This window comes from Python bivittatus, unplaced genomic scaffold (assembly GCF_059951505.1).
Source record: "Python bivittatus isolate LINGU-HERP-01145 unplaced genomic scaffold, Pbiv_v1 ctg000080_np1212, whole genome shotgun sequence".
Lineage (NCBI taxonomy): Eukaryota > Metazoa > Chordata > Lepidosauria > Squamata > Pythonidae > Python > Python bivittatus.
In genome coordinates this window covers 86,752,548-86,777,068 of record NW_028277035.1, presented here as the reverse complement: position 1 = coordinate 86,777,068, position 24,521 = coordinate 86,752,548, and the positions used below count along the sequence as shown (strand labels likewise).

General features: G+C 42.5%; 1 protein-coding gene and 1 long non-coding RNA gene across 2 annotated transcripts; one reads left to right on the top strand and one right to left on the bottom strand.

The window, feature by feature from the left end:
* Nucleotides 1-2,369: 2,369 nt before the first annotated feature.
* Nucleotides 2,370-5,471, bottom strand: LOC103063282 (uncharacterized). The gene is made up of 4 exons (XR_456406.4): nt 5,306-5,471; nt 4,724-4,779; nt 4,169-4,256; nt 2,370-2,572 (listed from the first exon to the last, which is right to left on the bottom strand). It is a non-coding gene; the product is annotated as an uncharacterized LOC103063282 (long non-coding RNA).
* A 484-nt stretch (nt 5,472-5,955) lies between these two features.
* On the top strand, nt 5,956-24,420 carry CCDC51 (coiled-coil domain containing 51). Its single transcript, XM_007435248.4, has 4 exons — nt 5,956-6,154; nt 10,560-10,892; nt 12,095-12,259; nt 23,562-24,420. The coding sequence occupies exons 1-4, from the start codon at nt 5,990-5,992 to the stop codon at nt 24,339-24,341; spliced, it is 1,443 nt and encodes a 480-aa protein (XP_007435310.3). The 5' UTR covers nt 5,956-5,989; the 3' UTR covers nt 24,342-24,420.
* The last annotated feature ends 101 nt before the right edge of the window (nt 24,421-24,521 follow it).

Genomic DNA, 24,521 nt, shown 5'->3' with positions numbered 1-24,521 from the left:
TTGCAAGAGATCACAGTCCACCCACTATATTTCTACCAGTCTTAGCATGTCTTAAAAGTTTCTCCATCTATTTTTCCATCTTCAGCAAACTTTTTACCAAAGTACTCAAATTCATTAATCTGCTCAAGTTGTTTGTTATTCATACGTAACCTGCAATAATTCCAGTCATTTTTCCTGTCAACACAACTATGCTAGTTTTTGATGTATTAATTTTCAGATCCATATTCTTTGGTATATCATGTAATTTATCTAACATTTGCTACAAATCATTTGGGTTTTCAAGCAACGCAACATCTACATACAAAAGTACACATAGGTTCACATTGCATACTTTTACCATCACCACTCAAGCAACTTATACATTGCTCCATAAATACACCCAAAAAATCCTTGCCTTGCTCCCTGGCCAATGCTGAATCATTTGCTAAGTATTCATTCATTCCAACCTTAGCTTGAGTCACTCCTACTTATCAAATACTTCCTCTAAATAAAAAAACATACAACAAACTTTCTCACATTCATAATTACCTCTTAAAGAGCAAAAGGCTGGTCTGCATGCCCTCTGCCCGGTATAAAGCTGCATTGCACTCCCAAATTTTGTTCATTGCCACCTCTGGTACTGTATTCTTTCAGTCAAAATTCTGATAACCCCCTCCCAGGAACACTTAACAATCCAGTCCTGCTGTCATTTTTGCATTTATTCTTGCTAGTTTTCTCTTTGTATAGGAAAATAATGACAGCATTCTCCCACTCACAGATGCAGCCTCCATGTTAAATAAGTCATTTTCCATAAGCAAACCACATCCTTAATATTTCTCCATTTACACCATTGGCAGCCTTACTGCTGTTAAGTTTTTTATAGCGTTTATGGCTGGTTTTTCATCAATATTTTTCTTGAACAAAAATATTTCTACGTACACTCTAGTTTGTCTTCCTTTCCCTTTCTTACAATGTTTGTTCTTACCCCAAGATCCATTCCTGAGCCTAGCAAATAATGATTTGTCCTACATTCAGATCCTTTCATTCCCCTTGTATCCTTTGCTACATTGCTCAAATTTTCATCATAAACAATTAAACCAATCATGCTTTTAGATTTTCATACCTTTCCTATGTGCACATATAAATAGACTTATTTAAACCACATTTTCAAAATAAATTAACCTTCTTCTAAGTAGATACTTACCAGTTACTGCTATTATTTAGCTGTGGGTCTCCATATGGTCTCATTCTCCCCCATCCGTTTGTAACACCTAACAGATTTTTTTTCTGGATTGCATTCATTAAGTATGTTGCAGAGTTTTTGCCAAAACTCCTCCTACTATGTATCACCAACCTATGGATTCCTACTTCCATATGCATCTACATCAGCGTAGATGACATAAATTCATACTTATTGACAATTTAGCCCTGTCATTCATAATTAAGCCTACACTTCCATTCATTTATTCATCAACTTCATGCCACAAAACTGGAACCTACGTTTATTTGGATCTACTACATCCCTTCCATCATAAACAATTAAACCAATCATGCTTTTAGATTTTCATACCTTTGCTATATGCACATATAAATAGACATATAAAGTAAATGTCCTTTTACTTTAGTTTTTTCATTTCATTCATTCATTGATACACCTTAATATGTACTGTTCTTGCACTCCAAATCACACTCATCCACATGCCGTGGCCATTACCAAATGGGCCCATAAATAGCGATTTCAGCCACACATCTTGGCTTTGGTCTATCAAGGCTTTCACATGCTGTATCTTTTCAGTAAGACAGATAAAGTGTAGAATAGATTACTAGCCTTAGTCATACCCGTTCCATGCAACATTCTCTGCTAAAGGTGAGAGCAATGCCAGACAACCAAATTCCAGTTTTACCCCATCCATGCTCACACTGTTCTATGCAAACCAGCATTACTAATCTAGAGATTAGTTTGCAAACCAACATACTGTTGCCTACGCCCTACAAACTCTGAGATGCGTGCAGTGTACTGACATCCATGCAGAGTGTTTCTAAGTTTATTATCTGGCTTCAATGAAATGCTTTTTGAGCAAGTTCCCAATTGATAGCCATGCAGGATTTCAAGAATTATGACATCCAAACATCACCAGCCATTCCCTTTAATGTGATAACCCCATGCAGTGATTGCTAGCAAACACTATCAACACAGTGCGATTAATATATTTCAAACTGTATTAAGACATGGGGAACCTCACTCTAAACAAGAAGCTACAACAGCCTCCACTCAACTTAGTACCCCCAAATATGCAGTTCCCATCACCCCCCTTGGCTGGAGTGTACCTTCTCATGTACTGCATTTTCTGAATACCAGAAAGCAAAAAAAGAAACCATGGCTAAAAGAGTTAGCAGTCATTAAACAAACCAAGAGTTTATTTTGTTTGAACAAAATGTACAAAGGTGCTTATATTAATGTTTCCCACAACTTTAGCCTGGAAATTCTTCCTACTGCTAAGCATCAAAGGGGAGGGAAATAATTCTCTTTTTGTTGCCACGTGGTCCCAGAGAACTTTCTACTTCTTCCCAGATTTTTTAATCCCACCTCCAGCTGCAAAAAGAGTGGGGGGGGGAGAAAGAGAGAGAGATCACTGATAGTTTTAGTCAGACAGCCAGCACTGGAGGCAAAACCTGACATCTTATTTCTCAGCCTGAGCTTTAAAGGCAAATGCTCCCTCAAGTTGAGCTGAATTGCTCATGTCTACATGGACATGACTATATAATGTTCTTCACTTCACTACAGAAGTGGTTTGCTACTGCCTTATTCTTAGATGATTTTATGACTTCTGATAATCTCTGCAGAAGAATCCTTTCTATGAGTCCACCTACGATTTTTTTAGATTTCGAGAAACGTTGCAATGTTTTCTACTGCCCTTCATTTTAGGATTAAAACACTACACATTTGGACAGTATGCCATACTGACTATCCAGATTACATTCAGACAAAACATGTTTCCATCTAAAGATGATCAAGCTTAATGCCTTGAAATACTTAAAAAATGAACCTAGAAAGTTCTTTAAAAGATAAAGGTAACAAATTTTTATCAGAATACAATTAGAAAGATTTCTACAGCATTTAACTTTATCATCTAATAAGTTCCAATGACCCAATCAAGGAATATAGCAAATATATGGGGGGGAAAATTACTCTGTCCTAGCCTGGTGCTATCTAGATGTGTTGGACTACATCATACTGATTGGCAACAAGGTGGGCTACATAGCCCAATACATCTGAAAGGCAAGGGTGGGAAAAGGGGTTTTATCCTATTCATTTTTACTTATAAAATCCATTGACTAGAATGAAACTTAGTTTCACAAATGTGTTAAGAATCTTGCATAATTTGGGAATTCCTGTTTAAGAAAGTTGCTGAGACAATTCAATGATTTGAAAATCTGAATACAGCTCTGTGTACCTCAATTCAACATATAATTAAAAGTTTTAAAGCCACCTTGAATGAGAATGTAAAAAAACAAAACTGTCCTCTCTTCAAAACAGGACACTAGTCCCTCTTCCAAAGTATACTCAGGTTAGGAGCAGCATCATAATAGTTGAGGGAGTTACAGTAATGGCAGAGGTGTGGATATGGGCCATGCCAACGTGGCATTCAATAAATCATCATATATATTCAGCATTAGCTGACTATGGTGTACCATATGAAGCACATGAAGGTGAACAATAGTAACACCCACAATATATCAGGAGTCTGCAACCTCTTCAGGTGTTGGGTACCATCCTTTGACATTACATCCACCAAAAAACCGTTAAATAACTAAAATCTCATGAAATGTGGTAATTCTTCCCGAGATGGTGTAATGATTGAGTTCTTGCTTAAAGTTTCATGAGATTTAAGCCATTTAATTTTTTACAAAAAGTTTTGTTTCATTTTAAGGTTTTATAGGTATCATATGAATCTCGGAAAGTTACAAAGTGGGCTTTTCACAGTTTCTTCAAAATAAAAAAGTGGTTAATTGAAGCATTCTTTTTTTTTTTTAAAGCAGAGACTAAAATGGTGTGTGGCTTGGTCTTGTGATTCACCACTAATGTCATTGCAAATCCTATTTCCTTATCCCAACCCTGAACTCTTCTACAGCTATACTGCTAGGGACAATCTCTCATTTGCAGGAAATTTAAGAGAAAGTGACTTACAAAGCGGGCCCTTGCCAGCAGCTTTTGCCTTCAACTCTTCCATTTTCTTCTGCTCCTCCTTCTGTTTCTGCTTGAAAGCTTTATCTTCCTATTAAGATATTTACCAACTAGAGTTAAAAATATACAGGTAGTCCCCAGTTTAAAAACAAGTTCTGTTCCCAAGTTCTGTCCTTAAGTCAAATTTGTATGTAAGCCAGAGCAATATTATTATATAATGCTATATAAGTAGTACTGTGTAATGAACTTGAATCATTGTGTATTTAACTCAAATCAGGCTCCGTTCTTAACTATGGGTCATCTGTAAACCAGACATTCTTAACCCGGGGACTACCTGTAGTGCAGCAGCCCAAACCACCAGCTGTACACAAAAGTAGATTCTGGTGGGACAGGTGATATTACACCTACTGGATCATTCCAACATTAGCAAGGAAAGCAACATTTTTGGAAGCACCTTATGCTCAGGTGAACCCCAAGCGTTAACCATCCTCCCAAATCTCATGCGATTTCGCCCGCAGCCCCAACCTTCTTCCTCCCCTCCGTCTCACTTATGCCCACCTCATCTAATTCCTTCGACTGCTTCTTGGGTTGCTTCAAGGGCTTCTTCTTTCCACCTACAGCAAAAGAGGTGATACGAAATTAGGCCCCAGTGCAGCCTCTCCCAATCTGTCAATGCGGGGATTCCCAGAATAGCTTAATAGCTGGGAAATCTGGGACGTGGAGGCCCAGCATACCTGGAAGAAATGTGCTAAAGCAAGTGTCAGAGGGTTTAAAAAAAATCTTACACACCCGCACAAACGAAGCTAGCTCCTCCAGATGTGTCAGACTAGACGCCCCTATCACGCCCATCCAGCACAACCCTGGCAGCCAAGCACGATAGGGCTTGGGGTCAAAGAAATCAGGAGGGAGCCAGGTGACAGAGAGGGCCGGGCTGAACCCTTCTTCCACAGGAACGTACCACCGCCATGACAGGATTTGCTGCAGGCTCTCTTCCCCCTCTCCAAAGTATCAGCACCCCAAAGCCTCCTCTCCCTCCCCGCGAGAGACCCCCCGCTTCTGCCGCCGGGTCCCCCGCGATCCTCCCACCCGTCCTCCTTCCTTCCCGCCATTATAACCCAGCCGCCACGAGTCGAGCGCTACCTTCTCGTCCCGACATGGCGCTCCCACTCGAAGACGCTTCTTCCCACCTTCCGCTCGCCTCGCAAGAAAAGCCCCTGATGGACAGCCCAGAAGCCCACCGCCCTGGAACGGAGCTCAAAAAGCAACTTCCGCCCGCACCCGAGCCGGCGCGGCCATAGGCACTAAGGGAAAAATGTCACCCTAGAGATCAGCCTCTCTTCGTTAGAGCGACGCAAAACGTCCACTTCCGGGTAAATTGTCACGATACAGTAAGGTGATCTTCCTCTATTACAAGCAGGTGGGGGCGGGAGTGGGGTTGTATGTACGTGTGAGTGTGTGTATGGAGTGTACAGTAGGGTGTGTGTATATGTATATATCAGAGAGAGAGAGAGAATATATATATAATGTATACACACACATACACGGGGTATATTTATATATGGGGTATATATAAGGACTCCATAGTAATGATTCCACAGTTCAACCCTAAGCTGCCTATTTTCTTTTCTATCGGAAGGATCCCATTGTGTGTGTGTATTTTACTTATGTATTTATATATCAAATTTGTCAATGACCAATTAGGGATGGGTCTTCAATATTTTTTTCAAAGCTCTTAGGAGAAGCGCCCCCCATCTGGTTGAATGAATGAGCGGCTCGCTCTAATCTAACGCCTGAGGGCTTCACCATGGATATACTAAATGTAGAATGGCACCACCCCTCCGTGGCCCTCGAAGAGCGACTTCCGAAGGCGGTTCACGACGTCCGCAGAGAGCCGCGCATTGTTTCCGCCGCGGCTTTGGTCCGCTTCCGGCTCGGCGGCATGTGAAATCGAAGAAGGACGCGTGCGGCGGCTGGAGGGGGAGTCTTGCAGTGAGTGAAGGAAGGAAGGAAGGAAGGAAAGGGCTCCTTCCGGGCGGAGGGGAGTGGGGTTCGGGGCTGCTGCGATTCCGGGAGAAGCGGGCGGGGACGCACGCGGGGAGGCTGTGGGAACGGGGGGCAGCAGAGCAGCCAGGGGTGGGTGAGATGGAAAAGCATAGCAATGTCCTGCTTGCGTGCAGCTCGCATTGTTGTGGTCCAGTGCGTCAGCCGAGGATGCTTAACCCCCCCGGAATCGCCGTATGGTTCCCACTTCTCTCCAAGTGCGCGGGTGCAGCAATCTATGCTCATTTGCAAAACGCATAGGTGCAGCGAGTTCATTTGCAAAACCAGCAGGGATGTCTGGGGAAGAGACCCCTGAAGATGATCTTAGTGTGGGAGCACGCGAGGATTTCCCTAGGGAGACTTAACAGAGCCTTCCTCAGTGCTGTGTAGTGCTTTTGCAAATGTGGAGTTGCAATAGCGAACATCTGTGTGCTAGCGGGGATGAGTGAGAATTGTAACCCAGTACGGGGCTGGTTTTGGGGAAACAGCATTTTGAAGGATGTCCAGAAACCACATAGAAACCCTAGGAGCTTTTTTTAAACTATAAAAGTATTTTACAGCCCAGTCAAGACTTGTTGCCATACTTAGGAGCCCTGGGAGTTCCCAAGAAAATTAAAAGCAGTCTTACACTCAGGGGTGATCAGTTACACTTTTAGCAGAGGACAAATGATAGAACCTCAGCTCTTTGCCCGGGGAGACCATAACTGGTATTCTGGGATGAACTTGGGAAAATTGCCGTATGCCGTAGCTGTGACTTGGACATGGAAATAAGGGTTGGAGGTAGCAGTGGCTCTAAAAAAGGTATAAACCTGGGTGTTAGAAAGAAAGGGTTGGTACACCTCTTAAAAACTGGGGAATATGAGAGATAGGTCCTCTTGCCCTCATATTCTGGGCATGGCCTTCTTATGGTAGCTCGTTCATGTAAAGCATTTCAGGCAGTATACATTACAGCAGTATTTCTCAACCTCAGCAACTTTAAGGTGTGTGGACTTCAACTCCCAGAATTCCCCAGCCAGCAAGCTGGCTGGGAAATTCTGGGAGTTGAAGTCCATACACCTTAAAGTTGCTAAGGTTGAGAAACACTGCATTACAGCATGCTCACTTTCCCAGCTCTCGTTCCCTTTCTGATAAGTAATAGCAAAGTGGCCACAAAGCCATAACACAGCTTCATTTGCATGCCTTTGGCCATACATTTTAAAACAGTGTTTCTCAAACTTGGCAACTTTAAGATGTGCGGACTTCACACGCTCTCTGCTGGATACATATGCAGCCTACAGTGTTGACTAAATGCAGCAATGCTCTTTCTGTATTCCGTTCCTACCTCCTACTTTGAGTTAAGCAAGGGGTTAATTATGCTGGCTGGCAGTCTCTGGTGGGCAACGTTCCTTCTGTCTCTTCAGCCTCCTAAGGAAGCCATACATGCCAGGAAGATGTCCCTTTTTGGCCCCTCTTCTTTTTTCCGTGGTTTTCAGATCCCCACCCAGTTCCACTTCAAGAGTCTTGTCATGGGTTCTCCTTGAACCAGCCAGCTTTCAACAGATGGGGCTGCCTAGAATCCATTTTGATCTACCAGCCATTGCTCCTCCTTCTTTCCAGAAGTCTGTCTTTAATCTCCATTTTCTCTTCCCCCTTGCCAGCCTCCTATATATATAGGAACATATTTATGTAGCTGCCCATCTCACAGAATATGGGCCTAACTCTGGGTGGCATACAATAAAAACACATAATAAAAACTAACACTTAAAAACACTAGCAATTAACAAACATTCTATAAAGAAGAGCGCCAATCAGGATGACTACTACCAGAGTAGCAGAGAGAGTTATTATTATAGGCAATACAGCCATGTCACTAATTCACCACTTCTTTGAGATCCCCAAGTCAGAGGACACAGCCATGTTTTAAGGGACTTCTGGAAGGATGTCAGGGATGGGGCCAGTCTCACCCTGGGGGGAATGATGTTCCACAGGGTGCCACGGCAGAAAAAGCCTGTCTCCTTGGTCCTGCCAGATATATAACTCCTTTGCAGACGGAACCCGTAGCAGACCCCTTCTGCTGGACCTGATGGGACAGGCAGATGTAATTGGGTGGAGGTAGTCCCTCAGATAGCCTGGCCCCATGCCATGAAGGGCTTTAAGGGTCAAAACCAGCACCTTGAATTGGACCAGGAAGCAGAGTGGCAACCAATGCAGTTCGCAGAGCAGAGGTGTAACGTGCCGTTCTAGGGGCACACACAACTGCCCGCACTGCTGCATTTTGTACCAGCTGAAGCTTCCTGATACTCTTCAAGGGCAGCTCCATGTAGAGCAAGTTGCAGTAGTCTCTCTGGGAGATGGCTAGGGCATGAGTGCCTGTGAGCAGAGCCGCACGATCCAGGAATGGGTGCAACTGGTGCACAACACGAAGCTGTGCAAAGAAGTTTCCCATGAAAAAGCTACTATGGGTGAGCAGATGTGTTTATCTCTATTTGTCTCAGCTTATGTCAGCTAAGATAGAACAGTGTCTGTGTTTGGATAAGTACACAACAGGATGGTAGACAGGCCTGGGTGATGACATATGACTTTTGACTCCAAATGTCTAGACTAATTTTTATGACTGGTTTTCTAGATACATTCAAACCCAACATCCATAACTTGTTTAGGGACTGCCTTCAAGACAACCACATTATGCAAGATACAGAAAAGGGGTATTCATTCATTTCAATATCACTATCATTTCCATGCAAATCTTTAAAATCCTCCTTCCAGCATTCCCTCACTTTACTTTCGTCCCAAATCATTTCATCATTTTTGTTTTAAATTCCAGTCATTCTGCTGGAGGCTCCTGGTTTTGTCCCCTTCACATGCTTCCAAAGCATTTTTTAAATGTTTATCAACATTGCTCTACATTTTCCCTGCCTCTTTTAATTTTATACATTCGTTGTTCTCTTTGACTTCTTTCTTTGCATTGTTTTTTTTCTATGCACATTATACACTATATTTCTTTCACCTTCACTTTTTTTGCAGTAATCACCCTTTGATGATGGTTTCATGTAAAGATTAAAAAGCATGGGGAGCAAATAAAGCCTTTAGAAGTCCATAGCAAAGTAACGTAATCTGAAACACTGATTCCTTGCACCACCTGGAATCAGTCAGCAAAGTAGGGACGGAACCACTGGATCATCGTGTCCTACAGTCCCTATTTCCCATCCGGGCAGCTAATCTGAAATCGATCTCATGGTCAAAAACCACTCAGAGATTTAGTTGCATGCAGTAGTCTAGTAGCCACATTAGAAAGGGTCTTAAATAAAAACTCATGTCATCCAAGAGTTGCCTGGCATTGAACTGCTGTCACCACTGCCCCGGATCCTTGTTTCAAAAGGGAAGGTTAGCAGCTGGTTGACATTCTTCAAGGTTCAAGACCAGTTGATTTAAAAGTAACTTTATAGCCATCTCCTTCTTCAAACGTACAGTTTTCCACACTTTTAAAAATGTGGGGTGTTCAAAAATCTGCACAGAAACATGCACATGAATGCATTGTATAAGTAAGGACCCAAAACGGAATATTTTAAGGAAAATACTGGGATAGGTACATATAAAAAGGCCTACCTTAGAAATGCTTCCAGAAATATAAATATATTCTTTGGCAAGTTGGGGGGGGGCTTTTTGCTAAAGTTGCAAACTAATATAGAAACTGATGTAAACAAATTTATTGCATGGAAAATGAGAATCCGAGCACAGCTGATATGGACTTGACTGCCTGTTTGTATAGATCAATCAATTAGGTCTCTATTGGACATATTTTAAGTTAAGAAAACTAAGGGTCTTCAACATCTTCAATGTTTCTTCCTACTCCTCATCCAGAAAAAAATATGTATGTGTTGAATTTCTCCACCCAAGAGAAGGGGAGAGAGAATACAGGGTAGAAGCTGGAAATGAAGAATATGGGGCATGGGGCAATGTGTAGGAAAAGCTTTTTTTCCTTATTTTTTTATTTTTGCAGTTTATATTCCACCTTTATGTCCATATCTGGGAGTAGCCCATCCACCCAAGGGGCTTGATGAGGATGGGATTCCATCTCCTCAAAACAGTTTTTGTAGGATAAATCTTCTGCTTCAGTGCATATGAATGGAGGAAATGATCCATTCAGCTCTATAGAGAAAAAGAAAAAAGAAGCTGGTGTGAACCAAAGTGTGACAATTTGGGCATAGTGACTGCATTAACACGTCATGCCACTGTATGGGTGACTCCAGATGTAGAGATTAATTTGAACACTCATTTCAACCTGCTGACTGCTTTTTTAAAATCTTCGTAGATGAGTTTTTTTATGGGTTTCTCACATGGTGTTCTTGTTGCCTTCCCTTCTGTATCCTTATAGGTATTTGTTTTTCACAATGGTGGCCTTGTGTGTTCAGGTTCAGTGAAGTGCCTGGACGTGCTAGTTCACTTGCTGTCAGAGCATCACAAAATGCATCGTCCCCATTTGTTATCCCTTACGAGGACGTACTGCTCTCCGGCCTCCAAAAAGTCTGAAGCAGCCAACGCGATGGAAACAGCTAAAGTTTTTCTTTGCCGCCTCTCTGGAGCTGGAAAGGATTTGGGAAGACACTCCGTTCAGCGAATCTCTGCAGCTACGCAAAGCTGGTGGGACAAATATGAGGAATTTGTTGGCATTAATGAAGTCCGAGAAGCCCAGGGAAAAGTGACAGAGGTAATGAGGGGATAACTGGTCCATCTGGATATAATTTCTTCAAAGGCTGCCTTTGGTGGGAGTGCCTGCTTATTTCACTAGTTAGGGAGGCTCTACGATGCGTCCCAAAGTCAAGGAGAAGGCCTGGTTGTGACCGTTTTAACAGCTTTTCACTACACTGTGAAGACTCTTCCTTGAGGAAGACTTTGGGTTGAGTGTTTTACCCGATCCTTTCAATTGCTACTGGTTTCCTTTTTCTCATTTTTTCCAGTAATATTTTTATTTTACTGTTTTATAGGTCATCCTCATTTAATGACACTAATTGGGATCAGAAACTCCATTGTTAAGTGATGCAGTTGTAAGTTGAAAAATCACATGACTGCACCGCTTAGCGATGACAGTTCTGGCAGTCCCAGTTGCCATTGTTAAACAAGGATCATGCAGGTTGTTAAGTGAGGACCTTATGTAGCCACAACTTCAAACTGCCTGCTGGCTTCCCCATTGACTTTCTTTGTGGGAAGCTGGCAGGGAAGGTCACAAATTGTAATCATGTGACAGCAGGACGCTGCAACATCATAATCACGATCTGGTTGCCGAGCACCCGGATCATGATCACATGACTGCAGGGACACTGCAGCGGTCATAAGTACAAGGTCTGGTTGTGACTGCCACTCGTTCACCACTGTTGCAAGTTCAAATTGTCACTGAATGAGTGGTCATTAAATAAGAACCATCTGTAATTGACTCTTGTCCATGGATTTGAAAGGCAAAAATGGGTGAAAATATTACTCACAAATGTAATATTTCTCTGATCATTTGTGTCCCATCCTTTCTGCAGTATGGGTGTCTACTATTGTTAGCATAAGTTTGTTTTTCTCCGTCTGGTGCCTTCTGGATGTGTTGGCATTGTAGTTGACAAATTCACAATCAGGCCAAAATATGCTAGTTGAAGCCAGCATTGTAGTTGCCAAATTCACAACCAGCATGGCCAAATATGCTAGTTGGAGCAAGCAAGTATTAGCATTCCAGTGGATTTGGCCAGGGCTGTGGATCTGGGCTGCAAACATCCCCATAACCGCTAGGTGGAAGGAAAGATTCAAAACACTCTGTACTCTCTGCTGCCATCTGGTGGTAGTCTGAGGTTTTGCAGTTCAGATGTGCCCTAGTTAAGCTATCAGATAAGTACATAGTCAGCTCTTCCTTTTTCACCCCATGTCTTCCAGGCTGAAAAACAGTTTATGTTTGCTCGAGGGATCGTACGAGAAACTCGTGAAACGTGGGAGGCCCAGCAGCTCAAACTGAAAGAAATTCGGGACCGTTTAGACAGAGTTTCACGTGAGGATGCTCAGTACTTGGAACTGGCAACTTTGGAGCACAAGCTATTGCAGGTAAGAATAGCCCAAAATGTTGGCGGCATCTGAACCAGTCTTTTGAATTTTGTTTATTTTTGGACTTTCATTCATTCTCTTTTGGAACTGCTTCAGGTTGGCTTATGTTAAAACATGCAAATGAAAAATAAAACTTCCAATTAAAAAGCTGTCACAGTTTTGTTGACTAGTTATGGAAGTGTTTCTTTTAATTAGGAGGGAGCTTAGCCAAATTCTGTTGCACTGGAGCTTTTGTTTAAAGAAATGAAACGTTAGATTTATCAGCAAAAATGCTAACAATATGCTGACCTTTTATACGCAGAGAGCGTTTTCAACGAGCTACATATCACATTTGGATAATTGGATTTGCTAAATTTATTCTGGCGAGACATTTTCTTTATTGATTATTTTGAATAATGGCACTTTCCTTTCAATTTGGTATTTCTTAAGGCAGCTTATGAAAGGTTAGGTATGTTGAGGTGTGTTATCCCAGCTCACTGCAAACCCATGTTTGCATTTAAAGCTCTCCACTTTCATGACAGCCTGGAACCCTGGCTTGTAGTAAGGTTCCTGACTTCAGCCACAGCTCCTCATGCCATTTGAATCCAGATGGGGAGAAGTAAATGACAATTAATTCGGGAGCAATTGCAAACTGGCAACGACTCCTGGAGTGCCCCATGGATTCACAGGGATGATTTGATGCCAAAACTGCTGGAAGAAGGGTCAGCTGAATTAGAGCAGTGTTTCTCAACCTTAGCAACTTTGAGATATGTGGACTTCAGCTCCCAGAATTTCCAGCACGTTGGCTGGGGAATTCTGGGAGCTGAAGTCCATATATCTTAAAAATGGCCACGGTTGAGAAACACTGAATTAGAGTCTAACTCTCTTTCTGGAAGCTTCCTGTAGCTGTATCTTCATTCATACATAGTTGGGACCAAGCTGCTTTTCTGGTGTAAGGATGAATTTCTGAGGAGGAGGGGAAAATAAGCCCCTCTCCCCACATCTCTTAGTTTTTGACCAACCTTTGAGACCAGAATACGGTTCTCTGTAGCTTTGTAGTTGTCAAACAAGCCATCCCATCTGTTTCTAAATGAGTGAATGTGTGGAAGAGGTTATTCATATTTTTATTTATTATTAATTATGTGGCAAAGGCCAGGAGTCTTTGATGCAGGGATCATTAATAGCGTGGAAGCAAGAAAGAAGGCATGGGTCACTGGGGAGGTAAAATATTGGCCTATAAAATAAGATTTCTAGTCTTACTGGAGCAAAGGCTATGCCTTATAGAGGCTTGGCAGAACAGCTTCATTATATTGTGGCAAGCAAGCAAACCATTCTGTATAATTGGCAATTCTGGAAGCTGGAGCACGTTCTATAGCTTTCTATGGTTTCTTTCCCATAGTACAAGTGCAGTCTACAAGAGTAGAAATTGGTACTGGACATAGAACATGCAGTTCTGAAACTTAGTCTATAAAGAATCTCAGTCTATAAAGATCCTTTGATGAGTGCTGCAAGCTAATCTTGGTTGAAGCATATAAGTGGAATCAGCCCTAATTAGTGCTATGGTGGGAGACTACAGTACAAGGAAATCCCTGGTCTGTAGGCCAGACTGGAAATTTGAAAAAGCATTCTGGAAGAAGGCATTGGCAGACCACTTCTATATCGTTGCCAAGAAAAATCCATGGATGGATCCATGAAGTAACTAGTAATTAGGGTCTACTGAAAGGAGACTTTAGCCAGGTAGGTGGCAGCACTTAGCTGATTTTGGCTGATCCTGAAAAGCTAAGCAGGATTGAACCTCATTTGTACTTCTTGCCTTTCCTAGAATGTGAAGTAGTGTACATTTGCATGACTTGCTTAGAGGGTTGGGGGGGGGCTGTTTCTCTATCCTCATGACTGATGCACGTGAAATGTGGGCTCCAGCAAGCTCCCTAGTGCTTGTAGGCGCAAACACAGCCTCAGATTGCCTAAGCGGGTAGTAATTGTGCTTTAGATCCTGCAGGCTGAATGAGAGATTCTCATCCATGTAATACACAATAGCGTTGTGCAAAGCTCTTGTCACTGTTCTTAAAGCAAAGAACACATGCAGCCTTCTCTAGGTTCCAGAGCAGGAGTGCAAAAAATACTGTCACATACAGGCCACTAGCATCTCTTTTTTGTCCTAGCGGGTTTTTTTTAAATTAAGAATTAGGGCTGAGAAATTTTGAGAGACACATTAAGCCTTACAGAGGCTTAAGACACCCATTTTACCCCTTAAAGACCTGGATCTTCCTCCATATCTGGTCCTGGACCGCCTCCCCCAGCACTGTGGAATGTGGACCTTGAGTCAGTAGCAGTCCAGCATTCCAGGGCATCATAACATGTTTCCTTTATGTGAGTGTAGAAGGAGTTGCATGAAACATATTTGTTTTACCTACACCAGTGTTGTCCAAACTTGGCCACTTTAAGATGAGTGGACTTCAACTCCCAGCATGGCTGGCTGGGGAATTCTGGGAGTTGAAGTCCACTCATCTTAAAGTGGCCAAGTTTGGACAACACTGACCTACACTCTTCAAATCCTTGATGGAGATGTAACTTCCATCCCAGTAGCCAAGTTTTCCCTGTAACAAGCATTCTGTAAGATGAGTTCAGCCGGATGAGGGCAGTCTTGAAAAGAATCCCTTTTATGACAGATGGGTTTTAATGTTCTTTTGCTTCTACATCTGAAGGCTCCATTCACCATCAGTGCCTTATTTAGACTGGATAAACTGGTTTGATTATTTTTAACGCCAGTAACCAGCAAGCCACATCTTTCAGTAACAGAACTCAGTAAGTTAACCTTGTCTTCTTTAATTATTATATTATCTTTCTGAATTGCCCAGCCTCTGTTATCAAAGGGTACAAATCTGTTCAAAATGTGATATAAAATATTTATTTATTTATATTTCAAATTTAGATACCGCCCATCTCACAAAAAGTGACTCTGGGCGGTTCACAATAAAACAGCAATAAATATTAAAATACAATAAAAACAATATAAAATACAATAAAAATAGAATAGAAACCAAACACATACACAAATAATGTCTTCCAAGATGTTGATGGTCAGTAAGATGTTAACATATGGGAGCATCTTCAAGGTGCTAGCCACACTGAAGGGTTGGTTTTTCGCCCTTTTTTTCGCCCCATGCCAAATATACTATAATAAAGCAGTTTTATATTAATAACAATAAATGAATAATAAAAAGTAGATAAAATCATAGACCACTATTTTTTGTTGTCCTTCATTTCTCAAGATGTCCTCTCTACATGCCAATTGTTGCTCTCAAACCGTGACGAAAGGCTGCTGAGGCTTAGATTAACATCATAAACAGACTGGATGAAATGAAGGATCCATCTGGTCCAACATCTTGTTTCCCAGACCAACCAGTCAGAAACCTCTGGACAGGCCATAAGAATAAGCAGGACATAGGAACAATAGGACTTTCTGTTGTGCTCTCCAAAGTCTGGTATTCAAAAGAATAACACACCTCTGGTTCTGGAGTTAACACAGTAGCCATCATGACAAATTGTCATTACTGCTTTAGCCTCCATCTATTTCCATAATTTGATTATATGTTCTTTGAAGAAGTAATAATTACTAATTTACCTGTCAGATGTTAGGATAAGTCGCCCGCTGGGGGAGATGGGCAGCATACAAATTTGACAGACGGACGGACGGACGGATGGACAACAGTAGTCTTCTTAAAACTCAGCATTATGTCCACAACTTTTCAATGCATTTTTAGGGAAACCTAATTTTAATTACTGTTGCCTATTTTTTCTAGATGATCAGTGAATTTCAAGTTTTTAAATACTTCAAGAATTCTATCACTAGTTGCTTCTGCTTGACTTAATCCTTCAGATTCCTTCCTGAAAAAAACCATCCAGGCATGGATATCTTTCCAAAACAAGAATTCCATGAAACTTCTCTGCAATCTTTCTCTTTTTAGCAAACCTTTTGTCAACTAGCAATCTGACTGTTCCCCTGGCTGCTCTCCTCCTCCTGATGTATTCATGATATTTTTAGCAATATGTCCTTTTCTTTTCTTTTCTTTTCTTTTCTTTTCTTTTCTTTTCTTTTCTTTTCTTTTCTTTTCTTTTCTTTTCTTTTCTTTTCTTTTCTTCTTTTCTTTTCTTTTCTCTTTTCTTTTCTTTTCTTTTCTTTTCTTTTTTCTTTTTTCTTTTCTTTTTTCTTTTCTTTTCTTTTCTTTTTTCTTTTCTTTTTTCTTTTTTCTTTTTTCTTTTTGGCATAGTTCCCATCCCTTGCTGTTCGCCAACTTGCCATCCATCTAGAACACAGCTTTCCTTTTGAAAGTACTTTTAAGAAGGTCTGACATTCCTTCAGTTCCCAAAATATGCATGTTTAATTTTGGTGATGTGGAAGTAAATGAGGGGTGGGGTGGGAGGGGAAAGAGTTGAAACAAAACATTTCATCCATTTTTGCCTTACAGCAGGGAAAAGTAATGCAACCTATTAGTTTCTTTTCCTTCTGTTCTGTACACATAATTCCAGGCTTACCTGCTTTTTACATCCAACTTGATGGATGGCTAGGACTTGCTATACAGGTTGGATTGCACAACAGGTTTCATTATAAATACACTGTATTGATGATCAAGAAATTTAATACTTCCCTGAGAAGAATATTGACTGGTTTCACAGGCAGGAACAGTATTCTTACTTGGAGCAGGATTCTTATCTAGTCCAGGATCATCTCCTGTGTAGCAGCTAGCCAGATGTTCCTGGGAAGCCCACAGTCAAACCATGTGGGCTCCTCTGTTTCTCCAGCTGTATTCCTAAGGGCATTCATCTCCAGCTGCAATGCTAAACATGCTTGTTGGGAGAACGTGAGTCTTTTTGGGCACAGTGGAACTTAAGTTCTACTTAAACATAAATATACCAAGGGTAAATAACCTGCAACTGGCACAAGGCCCTCCTGGCTCCTCATTTGGAGTTCTCAAAGCATCCCAGAATTCAGAATTCAATGGCATAATGGCTACAATGTCAAAATAAGGATGGAAATCAGGTGTGCCAAGCTTCTCTAAGACAAAACACAGCCATTTCCATCCTTAACACCCATCCAGGCCATGAAAATGAGGCCCAAAATTTTCAGTTGCATTACCAAAATACCTCCTGTAGCCCACTAGCCAATCTGTAGGGTCAGTGCTGGCTCAAGGGTACATGGTGCCCCTAGACCTCATTGACGGATGGCGCCACTTCCAGTTGATGTGAAGATTTGCATTTTTAGAATTATTTGGAGGGAGGGGCAGCATTAGCACCCCTAAGCTTTGGTACCCTAGACCAGTGCCTACTAAAGCCAGCCCTGTGTAGAGTGATGTCAAGCCCCTTGGCTAAAAAAACTGACTATTCCTGCTTTATGCTAAGTCAGTCTATCAAGCTCACAATGCTAGTCTTCTCCAGCTTGGTGCTCTTCTGATGTATTGGGGCTGAAACTCTCAGAGTCCTCAGCCAACATGGCCATCCAGAGAGAATGAGAGAAAGGTGTTCTATAATGTCTAAAAGCAGTTCTACAAGGTTTGAAATAGGTCTTTCCTGCTCTCCCTAGGCATCATAGAGATTGAATTTCAGGCTTTTTGCACTCAAAGCATATGTGGTGCCACTGAGACATGATTCATTCAAAATATGGCATGCACCGTTCCAGCTTTCTAAGCCTGGGGCCATCATCATATCTTGTATTAAGAAATTCCAAAGGGGAGTGTTACGTTCTCTGAAGAAGTCTTTCCAAAATGTAAGAGGAAAAATCCTTTCCCAAGAACATCTTTGCTACAGGTTTCTTCCATGTTAGGGGAGCAATCATACGCACTGTTATTTAAGAGCAAATCCTACTGAATAAAAAGGATGTCGTTCTGAGAACTATGGATAGGATTCACATGGGTATTTCCCTCCACATCTGAATTGGGAAAGCGCAGATTTTTTCGGAGGGGTATCCCTTTGCGTGGCATGCCATGAGCCACGTTCAGAAAATTGAATAGTGCAAGGACACAGACTTAATTTGACATAACTTAAAATGTGTTATGTGCAATTTGTATGATTTCCCATGTATTTCATTTTCTTCCCCTTTTGTCACATTGCAGAATTACAGTTTGGCAATGAATTGTTGAGCTTGGAGCAGCTGACCCTAAGGCTTGGAGAGGGCAGATTGTTTTCTGAATTAATGTGCCTATTCACTCTGGCTACAATCCCCCACCCCTTCGGGTATAAGATCCTCTTTCTCGTCTTCAGATTCTTTTTCCCTGTGTGCTTCCTTGAAATGAGCTCCAGTGTTGGGAACCCCATGGCTGAGAAGGTGCTACACATCACGAACATGGCTTAGCTAGTGCATTGTCAAACCCTCTGATCTGTCCACTTCCCCAATAGCACTTGACAACATGATTCTGTTGTGTGACCTCACAAAGTGTCTGGGAAAGTAGTGTCCCAACAATCCCGTTGTAAAGTGGTGCCTTTGCACTCTCAGAACTGCAGCCTGTTCTTTCTGCTCTTTCTATTCATTGCTGAAGCTGTTTCCATCTTCCCTTTGCTCCCCTCCAAAATGTGCTTCATGATGAGTTTAAAAGAAAACAAAAAAACAAGGGCTGTGCTCCACTCCCTTGGGAGAGACTGGTCATGAGAAACAAGGAAGGGACCTGTGCTCCTATAGTCTGGCTGATGTTGCTCTCTAATCAAGCAGATGGAGTTGCTTCCCAGCATCCCAGATGTGTTTGCACAACCATCCTGTTCCAAAGGGAAAGAATGGCAGGAACACCATCTGATAAAGCAGAAGAATCGTTGCTGTTCCCCAAAGCAAATGCTACTATCGTGGACTAAACACAACATTGAAAGACCAATTGCAAGGAATCTAAAACCTGGATTTTATTTCTTTGTTACACTCTTCTGTGAGCAAGAAAGGGGAGCTCAGAGTGGAATTATGCAGTTAAGGATTTGTTTTTAGTGGCAACTATTGAAATCTGTAAGATGAGAGAAATTAGTCATCACAGGGACAAGGCCAGGCAGAGCCTTATTCCTTCCCCAGGCGCATTGCAAGGCGTCCCAAGCTGTCCTCTGCCCTTGCTCTCATATTACACAGCAGATTTAATCTGATAGTTTTGTAGGCTTTCATATTTCCTGTTACTCGCTAGTAATGTTTATAATCATCATAAATTACTTCTTTAAAAGATTGCAAACAAGAGCTGATTAATCTGCCCCCTTAAAACCTCCTTCAAAATTCAGTGCAACAAATGAGAACCTCACTGATACTCAAATGAAGCATTTGCCACAAATAATCAAGTATCTACAAAACTTGCTTTAGAGCATGAATGCTGAGTCAAGTTCAGGAGGCAGACCCTTGTAACAGAGAAGCTTAAAATATTGCAGGCCAAAAGGAAATGAGATTTCATCCTGTTTCAGTAGTAGGAATGAGGTGGGGGCTCTTTGTAATAAAAGACTTTGAGAAATAATAGGCTGATGCTGATTGTCATATAGTGGAGTCTATGTTCCTCCAGAGCAGTATCTGGAGAAAAAGGAATATGTCTTTCTGGTCATCTTATCTGAACAAAGCCACAGTGTGGGCTTAATCAGAATGTAAGAAGACCCATCTAAATCCAAGCAAAGGTGCTTCTTGTTCGGTGTTTTCTTCCCATAAGGAGCAATCAGATGTAGCCTGGGAAGCCCACAAACCTGGGATGAGGACATAGTCCTTTCCCTCTCATCTTCACAGCAACTGGAGTGAAGAGCATTCTCGCTGGTACTCAGCTTGGCTGCTTTGATTAGGAGCTTTGCTAGCCTGATCTTCTGTTAATTGATTGACTGCTTATGTGCCATCGAGTCTGCGTTGACCCTTGACATGTAGATAGAGTTTCTGCAGGTTGATCTCTATCTATATGTCTGGTCCTTGAAGCCTTCCAATGGTGTACTCATCACAGCTGTAATAGAGTCCATCCATTTGCTGATGGTCATCCTCTTCTTTTTCCTTCCATCTTTCCCAGCACTATAGACTTCTGCAGAGAGTGAGGTCTTTGCCTAATGTATACCAAGTATAATAATTTGAGCCTGGTTATTCGTGCCTTGAGTGACAACTCTGGCTTCATTTGTTCAATGGTCCATTTCTGTGTTTTCTTAACTATCCATGGTATTCTCTTCCCCAACACCAAAGTTCAAAAACACTGATACTCCATCTGATTTCCAACTTTAACTGGACACATCGCCTGCACTGTTCTGATCTTTGTAGATACAGACACATCCCAGTACAGTGGTACCTCGGCTCACAAACGCTTCTGTTCACGAACAGTTCGGTTCACGAACAGCCCCGTTCGCAAAATTTTGCCTCCGTTCGCGAACACCGGATCGGGTTATGAACAGGATCCGCGGCCATTTTCCCTCCCGTGACACATGGTCACGGCTTCCTATAGGGAAGGGGACTCTCCCTCCAAGCAATATCCACCTCCCCACCCGCCTTCCTGTCCTCCATGCCAGAAGTCGTGTCGAGCAAGGTTAGCTTTCTCTCTCTTCGTGCTGTACTTTGTGTCATATTTTTGTGGTTTTAAAAAAAAAACATGGTTCAGAACAGATTAACCGTAATTACATTGAACCTTATGGGGAAATTTGATTCGGGACCCTATCAAAAATCGGTTGGCGACCAAATTCGGAGGGGTCAGAACGGATTAACCGTATTTACATTGAACCTTATGGGAAAATTTGATTCGGTTCACGACCAATTCGGTTCGCGACCAGAGTCGCGGAACGAATTAAGTTCGTGAACCGAGGTACCACTGTATTTGAATATCTTTGGCTAGGCCTTCATGGCTGTTCTACCAAGTGCTAGCCTGTGGCGTATTTTTGAGTGTTGGTTCTTTTACTGTTGACAGTTGATCCTAAAAGGCAGATGCCATCCATCCTTTCAGCATCTTAACTGTCAGTTCTAAGGCTGGTTGCTGTACCTACTGACATTAGTTTGGTCTTTATATTTAACCTCATCCCATTTTTTCACCATGCTCCTCGGCTTTCATTACGAGAGCTTGTGGATCAACTGCATTTTCAGCTATCGGAGTAGAATTATCAGCGTAGGACAGGTTATTGATGTTTTTTCCTTCAATTTTAAAACCGTGATCATCATCTTCAGTCCAACTTCCTCAATATATATTCTCCATATGGGTTAAATAAATAAAAGAAGAGGATACAGCTTTGCCAATCTCGAGCTGGTCTGTTTTGCATGTTCTGTCTGTACTGTGACTTCCTGACCTGTATATAGGTTTTGCAATGAGATGTTCTGGGATTCCCATTTTCTAAAACCCATTCCACAATTTGACATGATCAACACCATCTAAGGCCATTCTATAATCAATGAAGTGATTTCTTTCGGGTATTCTTTGTCTTTCCCAATTATCCAGGATGCATCAGCAATAATGTCTTGTGTTCCTCTGCCTTTTCTAAAGCCAGCTTGAACATCTGGCATCTCCCTTCTCATGTAGAGCTCTAATCTGCATGCTATTAATTACTAAGAAGTAAATCCCACTGGAGTTTGTGAAATTTACTCTTGAGCAAATCATGCTGAGGAGCAGATTGTGCTCTTCCGTGTTAATAAGGTAGGCACTTCTTGGTGAAACTGCAGAGAGAGATCTTGGCTAGGGTTATTCTGAGGTTCCAGGTTGCAGAGTCTTCTGTAAAGTTCACTGGTAGAATGGCTAAAAACTATTTTGAGGTGGAAAGCACATGGAAATTTTAGTGGAAGTCTGAAATGGGCTTACCCAGTTTAAAAACGTCCCTCATATGTATGTGGCTATGCCCATTTTAGGAGAGAAACTTTGTAGCACACGCTTTGTCTAAAGATCCCAGATTCAGTCACTGATCCTAATGCCAGAAGCTATTGCCTGTCAGTACCAGTAATATAGGCTAGATGGACCAGTGATCCAACACCATGTAATGCAGCTTCTTATGTATATGTTGGTGCCTCTGTTTCTGAATAACCTGGTGAATTGGGCAGTCTGGTTGGGGAGATTCCAATTTGCTACCTAGAACATATGGATATTTGCTGCTTAAATGATTGATCAGTCTAACTCACCACTGTTTATACCAGTGTTGTCCAAACTTGGCCACTTTAAGATGAGTGGACTTCAACTCCCACAATTCCCCAGCCAGCATGGCTGGCTGGGGAATTCTGGGAGTTGAAGTCCACTCATCTTAAAGTGGCCAAGTTTGGACAACACTGGTTTATACTGACTGGCAGCATTTCTTCAAGGCTAGAGGCTGTAAGTGTCTCTCCTGTGTTTCCTGCATATAGTTCTTGGAAGTGAGGATGCTAGGGATTCAGTTTCATTCTTTACAGCATGCACATCAGATGAATGTTTCTTGAAGAAGGTTTGATGAACCCTACAATCAGATCGGTTTTATGTCTAAATTCATGCAGTGTTTCCTGTCTGGTTTACCTGGGAGGGCTGACAGTTCTCGACCTACAACTATTTGTTCAGTGGCTGTTCAAAGTTACGACAGCACTGAACAAATGGTGGTTTCGACCAGTCCTCAAGTTCCAGCCATCCCAGCACCCCTGCAATCATGTGACTGCAATCTGGGCACTTGTCAACCATTTTGCACTTACGACTGGTTGCAGTGCCCAGTGATCACATGATCACCATTTACAACCTTCCCTACCGGCTTCCCCAGAAAATCAGTGGGGAAGCCGAGACGGAAGGCTGCAAGTCACTGGGGTAAGTCTTCCCCACCTGTGCACTCACCTCCAGCCCCTCTGCGCTCATGCAGGGCTGGCCATTCACACACCCCCATTCACCCTCCCTGACCCACCTGTGCACCCATGCACCCTCCCTGATCCTCACTGTGCACCCTTGCGCACCCTCCTTGACCCCTGCCATGCCTCTTGCACACCCCCTTGCACCCTCCCAACCCAAACCACACTATTGCGCACACCCTCACATCCCTGCGCACCCTTCCTGAACCTCGCCACACCCTCTGCAGCCTCCCCAACCCACGCCACGCCTTCTGCACCCTCCCCGACGACTGCATCGCTTAGCGACAAATTCCAGTCCCAATTGCTGTTGTAAGTCGAGGACTACTTGTCAGCAACTTGAGCTGCAGAAATTAGCAGATGAAGTATTTTATTTTCACTTCTAAATATCCGCACAGCTAATCCTTGAAAAAGGCACGTGAGCAGGGAGTGGTAAAACAGGGCTGACTTCATTCCATCTTGTCTGATGCACTGGGTTTCTTTATGGAACCTATTATGTTTCTTCAGGCTTTTAACATGCTGCCGGCTTGTTGTGGTGGTGATGGATTTTAATAAGATCTGTTGGCTTTCTTACAGGAGGAGAAAAGATACCGGATCACCTACCTAACAGCTGAGGAGTCTGAGCGGGAAGCCTTCTCTCTCTTCTCTGCTGCGGTGCGGGAAAGTCATGAAAAAGAGAGAACGAGAGCTGAAAAAACAAAGAACTGGTCCATTATTGGCTCAGTGTTGGGGGCTGTGATTGGGGTCTTGGGTTCCACTTACATCAACCGAGTTAGGTTGCAAGAACTAAAAGCCTTAGTTTTTGAAGCCCAAAAGGGACCTATAAGCCTTCAGGAAGCTATCCGAGAGCAAGCCACTGTCTATAACTCCCAGCAACAGGACCTAAGTGACCTCATGGCCAGTCTGAGGAACATCCTGCAACTTGCAACGGTGACATCACAGGAAGGAGAAGGGGCTTCCTTGACCAAAGACAGCCCGAGCACATCACTAAAAATAGACCCTCTGTTAGTTTCTGTTAAGGAGCAGCTGGTCTACTCTAAACAAATAAGTTCCTTCCTTGCAAGTTTGCAAGAGCAGCTTGGTAATTTGGAAAAAAACTTAGGGCAGATGGCCAGTGAAGTACAGAACATTAAATTTGTCCCTCAGCCCATACCTGGGGAAAGGGGGTTACTTGGCCCTCCCTCAGAGGCGAAGAGCCAGGCTTTAGAGGCAGAAGAGGTGGTTCTCGAGTTGTGCAACACGGAAAGGAGGTTGGAAGCCCAAATGAGGAAGAACTCCATCTACAGTACGGCTTTCACATGTACCTTACTGGCTGTCACATTTCCCATGCTCTATATACTGTTTAAGGGAAATTAGCCCGCAGTTCAGCCCCCACCCCCCACCCCACCCCACCAAAGTCTTAAAGAACAATAAATGGCGTTTCTTGAACATGAATGCTTCCTCAAAGTCATTTTGCAGAATCACCTGGTCAGTACAAATGCACCCTGCTAAATCAATTTTTTGCAAATTCCTAATTGATGGAGCCAGAGAAATGAT